This window comes from Triticum dicoccoides, chromosome 6B (assembly GCF_002162155.2).
Source record: "Triticum dicoccoides isolate Atlit2015 ecotype Zavitan chromosome 6B, WEW_v2.0, whole genome shotgun sequence".
In the NCBI taxonomy this organism is placed as follows: Eukaryota; Viridiplantae; Streptophyta; class Magnoliopsida; order Poales; family Poaceae; genus Triticum; species Triticum dicoccoides.
The window spans coordinates 51330904-51343354 of record NC_041391.1 but is presented as its reverse complement, the minus strand read 5'-3'; the positions used below and the strand labels follow the sequence as shown (position 1 = coordinate 51343354).

Sequence of the window (12451 nt, the reverse complement as noted above, 5' to 3'; positions counted from 1 at the left end):
ACTAAAGGGTCACCACGTGGCACGAGCCAGCGCCGGGGGCGGGGAGACCATTAGTACCGGTTGGTAACACCAACCGTACTAGAAGGTTTAGGGGTTTTCGTTTTTTTTATTTTGTGTTTTCCATTTAATTTTCTTATGGACCCTCAGTTTGAGGGCCAGTACAACTCCAAACAATCTCACCAGGCGGCGTAGCTGACGCTGAACTGCCTTGCCGGTGAGCCCAGGAGCAGGCCCTCGATGAAGGAGGTCCTCGAGACACTCGAGCAGATCGAGGCACTGAAGAGCCGGACAAGGGAGGTAAGAGGAGGGAGCGGGATGTCATCCAGGGACCGCGCCCACGGACGCTCCACTGTAGTGCACCAGCGGTCATCACCACGTAGCAACGGCGATGGGCGCCGTGGTTAAAGTGCCACCAACGGCCACGCCACGAAGGCACGATGATCCCCAACCGGCTGTCCGATGATCTGCTGCTGATCATGACTTTCTTCATCTTCCTGTACATACATGGCCTAATTAAATTAATTTTTGTCTGATGTTGGTGTTGAGCTTGTGTCGGATCACGGTGAGTGTAAAATACAGCAAGAAAGGAAAACCAGAGATATCATCATGTAACTGTATGTTGTGAACACCTAGAAATAGCAGAGGCAATAATTCTTTGGTGTTCCTGTGCCATTGTGATTCGTTTGGCACTTTGTTGGACAGTAGATACCATGATTATTTTAGCGGCGCTTGTCCCAGTTAATTGTAGGGTCGTGATGGGTATAATTCTCTGGGGATTAATCGGCACTTCCATTTGTTTGTGAATCTGTGATGGGTATAATATAAATTCAGTATGGAGAATTGGCCAAGTGAATTTAGTGTGCATAATCCGTTCATCGACGTTGTAATTGGCAACTGAATTTCTTCAATTGATTGACCTTTTTTGCTGATTTGACTTGTTCCAAGTTGCATATAAATTATCAGTGTGAATTATGTGATGTGCCAACCAGTTGTGAACCGAGTAAAATGCATCATAGGTCCTATAACTATCCGAGGTGTGTCACTTTAGTCCTATAACTATCAAAGTGCAGATTTGGGTCCCAAAACTATTTCGAGTCGTTCACTGCAGGTCCTATGGTCGCCCCAGCAGTGATTGTTGGCTGACGTGTCACCTGGACCAGTGCCACAACGACCCAGGGCGCGTGGTGGAAGATTTCCCGCCATTGGTGGTTGATACATTTTGCAATTTGGTCCATCAAACTGTTTGTTCTCTCCAGCCGCAATCCTCCTCTCTGCAATCTCATCTCTCTTTCATCAGTTCTGCCATGTCTGGAACAAGCTCGACGGCAGCAAGATGTAGCAGGAACAAGCCGGCGCGGCAAATGACAAGGCTTCGGTTACAGCAGGGATTATATACTGCAGGAAAAATACTGCCCAAATCACCATACGCACAGGAAGATGCCCAAATCTCCATACGTACAGGAAGTAGTGCCCAACTCTTTTGAAATAGATTTCAGTACAGAAAGATTTTAGTACAGAAGATTTCAGTACGGGAAGAGAAGCCAATGTACATTCAGACTGAATCGACACAATATCTAAGCTGTAATGCCCAAATCGTGCCAAATCTTGCTACTCTATTGAAATCTCTAAGCTAAAAGGGGGTGCAGCAGGGATTGGGGTTAGGGTTCTTACCATACTCCGGAGGAGGGGTGTTGGGAAGCCGCCGCGATGGAGCCATCGGACCAGCGCCGCGGTCGGATTAGCAGCCCCGACTCCCGTCCTGCGCCTCCAATCGCTGGACATCAATCGCGAACGCCGCCGGTCGCCACCATATCGCCGCCTCAGAGAGATTCGTTCGTAAGAGAGATGGAGGGTCTGAGAATGAGACGACCTGAGATTTCAAGGGCTTTCCTGCAAATAAGCGCTTCATTGTTTAGCCTGGTGGGCCCCTCTGGTCGATGTGGCACTGGTCCAGGTGACACGTCGGACGGTCAACGCTACTGGGACGACCATAGGACCTGCAGTGAACGACTCAAAATAGTTTTGGGATCCAAATCTGCACTTTGATAGTTATAGGACTAAAGTGACACACCTCGGATAGTTATAGGACCTATGATGCATTTTACTCTTGTGAACCCTATTAAAAGTTGGCCGGCAATGTTGATTTGGGAAGTCAAAGCAAATCAACAAGTCTAGATTCTGCTGTCTGCCTGTCTCCAACCAACCAACCAACCAAAAGAAAGGAAGATGAATATGTTTTGCTACTGCTGGAGTTTCATGGGAAGAATTGACTTCAGATACCAGTCTTTAGGTCAAAGATTAGGGTAATTTGTTGAACTTTTCTCTTATCAATCGATTCATAGTAGTTAATAATGTCAAATGGCCCTCATCATGTCTGAAGTTTGAGCTACGCTACCAGACAAGTTGATTTACTCTTGTTTACTCCCCTCCGTTCCTGAATATAAGTCTTTTCAGACATTTCAAATGGACTACAACATACGGATGTATGTAGGCGTATTTTAGAGTGTAGATTCACTCATTTTGCTCCGTATGTAGTCACTTGTTGAAATCTCTAAAAAGACTTATATTTGGGAACGGAGGGAGTATTTTGCATGAAAAAAGTAACACTTGTGATTCACATTTCTGTTTTGTTTTTTTTTGTATTGTGGGACTCATCAGAAGTCCTTGAACCGAATAAGATTTACTGGGCCAAACATATGGCTGACACAAAAAATAAATGACTCCCTGCCACTATGTTTGTGAATTCTTCAGTCACATGTACTCACCATGCAGCTCTGCCGTGTTTACGACACGAGCTCACCTAAATACAGAGTACATAGACTTGTCTTTGCCAAAACTACATAAATGTTGAATTCCAGCAGGAAAGAGGCCTCCCTTCCACCTGATCAAATCAAGATTTTAGTCGTATCAGTATCGCTGCTAACTTTATTTTTGTCTGAATCACGCATGCTATTAAATGAATCGTCAATTAAAGCAACTGCTACTAATACAGAGAGAAAATCCCAGTTAACAGGTAATGTTTTGCACATTGCTAATATAGTTGTATCAGCTACCATTCTTTCACAGTAACGTAAATTGATATATAACCAATCAAGCTAATAGGCTAAAGATTATCACTTATATTTATGCAATATATCAAAAGAACAAACCAATAAGAGAACTCTGATCTTGCTAGATGGATGGAATAACAAGATTTGAAGCTTTCGATTGAAAAAAGAAGACCACAAGATCTGAAGCACAATGTAGTAGCAGTAATACCTCATAAAATAGAATGAAGCTGGAAGACCATTTTTTTCATAATGATCGTCTGACTAGCATTGTCTCTCTCCCTTAGCTGGAATACCTTTGCTGTTCCTTGCTTTTAAACGGTCACTTTAAGCAGAAGATGTCAAAACTCAAAACTTCACAGAAATACGGAAAATTCAGGAAACAACAGAAACCAACCTGCTAAGCGTGTACTGAGAAAAAAGATCTGTGTATAAGCTGCACGTTCTTCATCAATGCAGAACCATATTATGGTTGGTTGTCCATACCCTCACAATTCCATCAGAAGGAAAAATATAGTGCCAGCCTTAAAATATGCTATTAGCATGTTATATCGCGCTATAGCGCGCTATTAGCGAGGCGTTGTACACTGATTTATTTAGCGAGATGATTCTCAGCACGCTATAGCGTGCTATTAGCGGCGTTATAGCACGCTGTTCTTTTTTCAGTGATCAGAACATGCACTTACACCATCTCCATTTTCCAAGAATTTAGCATCACATCCACCCATGCAACCTAGGTGCTCATTGCTTTAAACGCAGATCCCATCTGCATTATAGAACGAAGTACATGAAGCACTTAATCTGCAATCTGCTACATACTTGAATAAAAAGAAATCACTGTTTTTCACCTTCAGAATAATTTTTCCCTTTTCTACAATACTAATTTATATGAATCCGAACAAGTACTATCCTCAAAAACAAGAGAAAGGAATGATAATCGTAACTGCACCCTTGACACTCACCTTTCCATATATTGACAGAGAGGTAGGTCTTCACTGCCACTAGCAATCAGAGAAAATGAATGTGCATCCACAGAATGTACAAGAGAAGTGTGCTCAACCATCTCCAACAGGGGCTGGCTGGTTAATGCCCATAATTTGATAGTTCTGCGGCCAACCAAAATATCATGTGTGAATAAACAGACAGTGGTTGTAAACCGAAGAGTAGAATCGGCAAATGAATGTAAAATGATAATAATACAAATATTAAGAGGCAAATTGCTCACAGCAGTCGATGGCTCCACTTGTTTTTAGATGCGGCAGCTGCATGGGAAAATTGTGAACCAACAAACTCAACATCTCATATATTTCCTCCATCCTTGGGTGCGACCCATCCTCTGCATTGAAAGAGTGCACCTCATTCTTCACCTCAATCCAGCTCCAACCAGGGACTTTGCTTAATCCTTTATTCTTCATTTCCCTCTGCACTATTGCTCTATCATTCCACATCCCAAGACCAGAATACATGCTGGAGAGGAGAACATAGGTGGAGTGCTGTCTAGGTTCTGCCTCCAGTAGATGGCTGGCCACATCACTTGCTAGTTCCATATTCCCATGGATTCTGCAAGCACCTAATAGGGTCATCCACACCATGGCATCTGGTTCAAATGGCATGGAGTCAATAAGCTCTCTTGCTTTGTCAAGCTGCCCAGCCCTCCCATACAGATCAATGCCACATGCATAATGCTCCATCTGAAGAGGAATTCCATACCTGCTTTCCATCGTATTGAGGATTTCTGAACCTTCGTCCACAAGACCAGCATGACTGCAGGCAGTAATCAGGCCAACAAATGTAATATGATCCAGAGGAACCTTAAGCTCCAGCATCTCATTGAAGAGGCTGCGCACGGCTTGCGCCTGTCCATGCTGCGCATAACCAAACATCATAGAGTTCCAGGGCACAGAGCTACTCTTATCTGCCTCCTCAAAAGACTTCATTGCATCATCAAGAATGCCACTCTTAGAATACATAAAGATCAGCGAGCTGGAAACAAAATTGTTGGAAGCAAAACCAGAATGGATGACTAAACCGTGTATTTGTCTACCTAGCCGAAGTAAAGCAAGGTCTGAGCATGAACGCAGGGCAGCAGAGAATGCATATTCGTCAGTTCTAATATTTTCTGACTGCATACATCTGAAGAATCTCAAGGCATCAGCGCTCAAACCGTGCTGTGAATACCCAGTTAACATAGAATTCCAGGAGACGGTATCCTTAAGCAGCAAGGAATCGAAGCACTTATACGCATCTTCCATCATGCATTTCTCACTAAATCGAGTGTACATGGCAATCAAAGCATTGCAGACAGGAGTGACTCCTTCGAAGCCATTCTTGACCACCAAACTATGAAATACTGTCCCTCCATGGTCACGATGCTCTGCGCACGCACTTATGATACTTGTGAAACTATACATGTCAGGTTGAACTCCACTCGCCTGCATCATGCTAGCAAAGAATCCCATCACCTCATACTCCATCCCATGGGAAGCGTAAGCTGCAAGCATTGCGTTCCATGAGATTAAATCCCTGCTGTCCCCAATTTCATCAAAGATCCTTCTAGAATTCACCAGGGCACCACATTGCGAGTAGGCAGTGATTGCTACATTCAACACTATCAAACCCAATGCCGATCCATATTTAATAATCTTTCCATGAAACTGGTGCATCAAGAAACAACTGGAATCATCGACCACCGTGAGCAATGCAGCGAATGTTGCCTCATCTGGACGTAACCCCTCCCTCTCCATCTCAACAAACAGCTTAACTGCTGGAGCAGCCTTCCCGGATTCCGCATAACCGGCAATGAGTGCATTCCAAGAAACAGTGTTTCGCTCCAGCATTCCATCGAACACCCGACGAGCATCCCTTGTGCGGCCACATTTTGCGTACATGTGAAGCAATGCGGTTGCAGAGAAGACGTTATCGGCAAGGCCGGCTTTGACGGCGAGCGAGTGCAGCTGGGCGCCGAGAGCAGGGCAGCCCAAAGCAGCAGCGGAGCGGAGAGCGGGGCCGAGGGCGAAGGTGCTGGCGGCGAGCCCCCTAGCGTGCATGGCTTGGAGGATGTGGTATGCGGCGGAATGCGCGCCGGCGGAGACGTGCGCTGTGAGGAGGGAGTTCCAGGAGGCGGCGTCCGGGCGGGGGATTTGGTCGAACACCTGGCGCGCGGCGACGAGGCCGAGCGGGGAGAGGGAGTAGGCGGTGAGGAGCTGGTTCCAGGGCGTCGGGGAGGTGACGCCGGACTTGAGCAGGGTGGCGTGGGATTTTGTGACGGCGGCGACGGTGAGGTGGTGGCAGCGGCGGAGTTGGCGCGCGGGCATTTTTCTTGCGTTTTTTGGATGGGGAATTTGACCTCTAAACCCAACTTACCTCGCACGCCGCTGGCTTGAGGCGCCCAGCTCGCCACCCCGTGGAAAGCACTGCCCAGGTGGCCGCCGTGTGCAGCCGACGGGAGCCAACTCGCCGCCTCCGTGGACGCCCCGCCGCACGCAGCTCACGATGGCGCCTCCGTCGTCAGGCGACAGGGCACGACACCGCGCGGCCCGTCTTCCTCTCTCTTTCTTCCATGGGAGAACCGCACAGAGGATAGGAGCGGGCGGCGGAAGTGGCCGGGAGCGAGGGGCGCCGGCGGCGTCGAAGAGAGCAGACATTGCCGGGGTTGCGCATTTTTGGTCCGCGATACGCGTAGCCTGGGCCGCCGCTGAGACGGCCGAGCCTTCTTTCTTCAGCCGATCTTGGCCTGGGCTGGAGGGAGTGGCGTCAAATAGGTGGCAAAAAGCCCACGCCTCTACCTAAATTGGCCGCCCAAAGCATGACCCAATTACTTTAGATTTTGTTTTATAAATTTTTAAAATAAAGAAAATCTAGAAAATTATTGTTAAAAAATGTTTAAGAATTGATTTTTAATAATTCCATTGCTTATTAAAATAAATATTTCATATATTTGAAAAATGTGCACCATATTGTAAAAGTTTGTCGTGTATGTAAAAATATTAACTTTTTATTTAAATCATATTTACGTATAGAAATGTGTTTAAACATGGAAAGAAAGGAAGAAAACGGAAAAACAAATCAAAAAATGAAATAAATAAAATAAAGCCAAACTAAAAAACAAAAACCAAAATAAATAAATACCAAAAGAACCAATCAAAGAACTAATGAAAAAGGACATTGATAATCAAGTGTGAATGACCGACTCACACACACATGCGCTTGTGTGTTTCGACGGTAATCTGACACTTTAGGTGTCAAATATGATTGGCCCACTAGCCACTATATCTACCCCTCAAAAAAAAACTAGCCTCTATATCTAGATGTTTTTGGTCCCACGTCGCCAATTTGATAGGATTTTCACCGCTATATAAAATGTTTGCTCGAGACTAGTATCACCAAGTAGCAAATAGAGGTATATTTAAGAGTAAACAAATCTAGGTATGGTATACAATGTAAGGTCTAGGGTTACATGGGGTAGCTATGCCCGAGGGTGGAGGGTAGGGGCCGAATATGCCCGACGAGATTATTGTTAAAAACAGATTATGAATTGTCAGCAAAAATCACCGCTTATTAAACAAGCTTTTCGTATGTTTGAAAAATGTTCATTGTGTTGTAGAGGTTCGTCGTGTATTTAAAAATATTCACCATTAAAATGCTCATGTATAAAAATGTAAAGAAAATAATAAAACAAAAAATAAATAAAAAATGAAAGCGAGGGAAGAAAACCGAAAGGAAAAAAGGAACAAAAACTGAAAAGAAAAGAATCGAAAGAACCAATCAAGAAACGGAAGAAAAAAGACATAGAAAATGACCGTAAATGATCGGCCCTCTCACGCATGCACCTGTGTGCTTCGCCAGGTGTCAAATATGTTTTACCATTATACTGAGATGTTTTTAGCCCCACATCGCCAATTTGATAGTATTTTCACCACTATATAAATGTTTGCCTCGAGGCTGGTATCACCAAGATAGAGGTAGGTTGCAGCAGAAATCCTATTTGGCTCTTGGAAAAAATGTGTTTTGCAAATGCCAAAAAAGTTAAAAGAAAAAGGATGTGTTCATTGTCACAACCAAATGCTATCTGCAATTTTTTAGAGAGTAAGAATTTTGACCTTTGAAGAAAACAAGTTGAACACCAAATGTTACACTTAATTTTCATTAGATGATTTTACTCCCCTGTTTTTCACTTGTTATGTGCCGACTGACATTTTAAACAGTCGTTTTGGCTTGTGAGGCCAGAAGGCGGTTTCGAATACTTCTGTTACATTTTAAAGGGAAACTGCCCATATTTCAATATGCACGGCTTATGCAGAGAGCAAGAGATTAATTTTCCTTTTTTTTCGCCTGCCCTGATCTTTAATTGAGTAGAATCCTATGTGCAGACTGATGCAGAAGCGGAGTGTTTCAAGGCGAACAAATCCAGAGATGATAAATGGCAGTTTCAGAAAAGATGCCGAAGCTGATTCAAGAAATGCTAGTAATAAGGCTGTTGATCAAAATCCTCCAACCGGCAGAGCCACCAAAGAAAGATTACACCCATGCATGTTAGGGCAAGAAGGGGTCAAGCAACTGAAATCCATAGCCTTGCAGAAAGCCATGTACTCTACTATATTCTGACGAGATCATTACCACCAAGTGTGTTTCTAGCACACTAGAAGGCGGTCTTCTGTCTGCAGAAAAGGACCCTGATCTTCAACCTCCATATGCTGGCTACTTCCTGAAGAGAAGATTGGCACACTGCTGTCCACCTAATCTCTTCTGGTAGTTCTCAACTCCATAATGATGGCTATCTTTTGTACGAGTTGTGATCCGTATAAAGACGACGAGATTTGGTAGCACAGGCTTGTTGTTGCTTCGCTGTACGAAATTGGAGCCAACGATGGAAAGGGAAGCCTGTTTTTTGTCGGATGTTCGAAATGGCTCCCATCAGCACATTTGATCCTGCATGTAAAAGATAATTTTGTGAGTGTCAATAAATTCGGGAAAAAATAGACATGATGTTCATGTCCTTTTGGACCCGTGCAGGCAGGGGAAAGATGCATCTACTACCACCACAAAAATGTAATCTCTCTGTAAAGAAATATAAGATCGTTTAGATCACTAAAACGATCTTATATTTCTTTACAGTGGGAGTACTACTTTTTACATGCCGATCGGTGTGAGAATCAGTTGGTCCAATAAGATGTACTTCTATTAATGTAGTGTACCCTGTAAAAAAAAGGAGCTCCAGGTAACATTGCTCTCTGCAGTATTTGCAATTTGGCTTCAGGCATATTTGGTTTTGAGTTTCTCACTAAAGATTGCCATACGTAAACATACACCGATACACGTACGACTCCCTGCCGTTAAGTTTGCATTTGCAAATTCTCCAGTTTGGATCAACTAAATGGATTGCAATTACAGTTCTAAACACATAGAGAAAATAGCAGAGGCGATAATTCTTCAGCGTTCTTGCACTACCGTTATTCACTTGGCACTCTGTTGGATAGTACAGTATATACCAGGATTTCATTTGTTAGAGCGTTTGCCCAGTTAATTGTAGGGTCGCAGTAATTATTTGTTGGTGATAGTCGTATACATTCTCTCTTTTTTTTGAGAGAGAGATAGTCGTATACATTCTCTGGGACTGAACTGGCACTTTGTTAGCAGTTCATTTGCTTGTGAATTTGTGATAGGCATACAAATTCAGTGTAGAGAATCGGCCAAATGAATTCAGTGTGCGGAATTTGTTATATTTTGCTTGAGATGGGGACTTCATTGGCCTTTTTTTTTTATCACCAAGTTGTGGTAGCAGAAACCGCATATAAATCAACAGTGTGGATGACTGACGCGGCAACCTAGCAAAAGTTGGCCGGCAATGTTGATTTCTGAAGTCAATCAGCTCCATTCTCCTCATGACTTCAACCAACCAACCAACCAGACCAGGAAGAAAAAATAAAAGAAATATGACTCTGGTTTACTACCACCGGAGTTCCATTGAACAGGATTACTGCTTCAAACATATATACACCTAACGTCAATACACAGGACTCCCTGCCATTATGTTGGCAAATTCTTCAGTTTGCACCAACTAACAGATGGAAACTACAGGTAATTAGTCTCTGTGTGACATTTTTATCATTTTTGCGATACCCAAAAGCGCCCGTACAGTCATAAAGTACAGACCACATAATATTTCTATTTTGCTAATAGATAGATGATGAAACATAAGAAAATGTACATTATGAATTCATGCTGCAGCACCAAAGTAGTCGCTGGCTCCATTGCCGGGCTTTATCTGTACTCATTCATGCATCCAAAAACTCCAACCAGCAGGATGAAGGCCTCCCTTCCACCTGACCATGCACCGGGGTTTAATATATCAAGAATTTTCATGTTTCCACGCATAGTATAGCTGCTAAATTTATTAAACAGATCACGCATGCTATTATATGAACCATTGGCTAAAGCAATTGCCGGTAAAGAGTGCTGGTTAACATACTGCTAATAGTTTGTATCAATGACCAGTCTTTTGGAGTTTATGTAAATTAATATATGGTGAACACGGGAGTTAATCAGTTAAACAATCTCACTAGCATTGGTGCCATAGCAAAAGAATAAACCGAAGAAGAGAGCTCTGATATTTCTGCATGGAGGGAATAACAAGAATTGAAGCACAACATGCTAGCGGTAGTACTAGTAGTACCTAGTTAATGATCTCTTCATCTGCTGTTCTTGTCTGCCCTTCTTGTTTCTTGTTTTCATTCCCTCAGCCTCATGCAGCTACTTCATCCTCCTACTCTGAAATTAATCTGAAAAATTATTGATGTTAAACCGTGTATTGTTAGGATATAGGAGGTTGTTAATATTGTACTTATCTCCTGTAACCAACTGTATCTTGTGCCCTAGTTGCACCTTATAAATACATCCTGAGGCCACCAGGTTCGGTGCGCCCATCCAATCTCTCGTTCTCTCGTTTCACATGGTATCAGGCCTTCTAGCTTGATCGCATCATGGGCTCTCCCACGGCTTCCGCCTCTTCATCTGCTACCCTAACCACGCTCTCCCTCCCCGCTGCTTTCAATGGCCCGCCGGCTGCCGCCGTTCCTCCTCCCTCCGCCAGCCTTATCACCGCCAAACTCACCACTTCCAATTTCCTTCTCTGGAAGGCCCAAATCCTTCCTCCCCTGCGCATAGCTGGTGCCACGGGCTACGTTGATGGCACGCTTTTTGCTCCTGCCAACCTTCTGGACCCCGATGACAAGGGGGTCTGTGCTCCCAATCCGGAGTATGCGACCTGGTTTCGCCAGGACCAAATCATCCTCAGCTACCTCCTCGCCTCCCTCTCCGACGAGGTGCTGCAGCAAGTACATCAGTTGGACACCTCCCGGGCCATCTGGTCACATGTTGAGGAGATGTACACCGCCCACTGCCGCGCCAGCATCGTCCAGATCAAGATGGACATGGCGGTCTTCAGGAAGGGCACTCTGTCCATGGCAGATTATTTTGCCAAGATCCGCACCAACGCCGATCAGCTTGCAGCTGTCGGCCGTCCCATGCGTGAAGAGGACATCATCACCGCTGTCATCACCGGCCTCGACAGCGACTACGAGCCTCTCATCACCGCCTACACCACTCGTCCCGAGGGCATGTCTCTTGGTGAGTTTTATTCTCATGCAATTTCTTTTGAGCGCCGCCGCGAGTACAATGCTTCTCGCCTTCATCTCCAACACGGCGGCTCCTCCGTCAACTACATCGCCCGAGACCCCAACGGCAACACCAACAACTCCAATCGGGGCAAAGGCAACTACCGTGGCAAGGGCCGCGGTAACTCCGGAGATCGCGGGAACTACAACAACAACAACTCTCGCGGTGGTGACCGCGGCAACCGTGGTGGCGGCGGTGCGCGCCAACAAGGCGACTTCGGTGGAAACCGCGGTGACTACGGCGACCGCGGCGATCACCGCGTCCAGTGCCAACTCTGCCGTGGTCCTGGGCACTATGCCTGGGAGTGTGGCCAACGCTATAACCATGCGTTCCAGCCACAACAATCCAAGATGGCCGGGCTTGCTGCTGCTTCTCCTCCGTCCATCTTAGGTGACCCTGCCTGGTTCACCGACACCGGCGCCACGGATCATATCACCGGCGATCTGGATCGCCTTACCGTCCGCGAGAAGTACCCAGGGAGAGATCGCATCCACACTGCAGACGGCTCAGGTTTGCACATAGCTCATCGTGGTCATGCTATTCTTCCTACTCCCTCTGCCAACCTGAAACTTCGCAATATTTTGCATGTTCCTAATGCTGACAAGAACCTTCTCTCTGTCAATCGTCTTGCTGTTGATAATCATGCTTATCTAAAGTATTACCCTACTCATTTTCTCATGAAGGATTTGATCACCAAGAGGGTTCTTCTTCAAGGCAGATGTGAGAATGGG

General features: G+C 45.1%; 1 protein-coding gene across 1 annotated transcript; it reads right to left on the bottom strand.

Moving 5' to 3' along the window:
* Positions 1-2610: 2610 nt before the first annotated feature.
* LOC119320308 (putative pentatricopeptide repeat-containing protein At3g25970) lies at positions 2611-6681 on the bottom strand. The gene is made up of 5 exons (XM_037594420.1): positions 4273-6681; positions 4010-4153; positions 3445-3813; positions 3259-3372; positions 2611-2881 (listed from the first exon to the last, which is right to left on the bottom strand). Coding segments are annotated over exons 1-2 (2091 nt in total). The 5' UTR covers positions 6362-6681; the 3' UTR covers positions 2611-2881; positions 3259-3372; positions 3445-3813; positions 4010-4151.
* Positions 6682-12451: the final 5770 nt, after the last annotated feature.

Bases quoted from the DNA above. Each gene is read 5' to 3' on its own strand.
- LOC119320308 (XM_037594420.1), bottom strand. From the start codon at position 6,361: ATGCCCGCGCGCCAACTCCGCCGCTGCCACCACCTCACCGTCGCCGCC.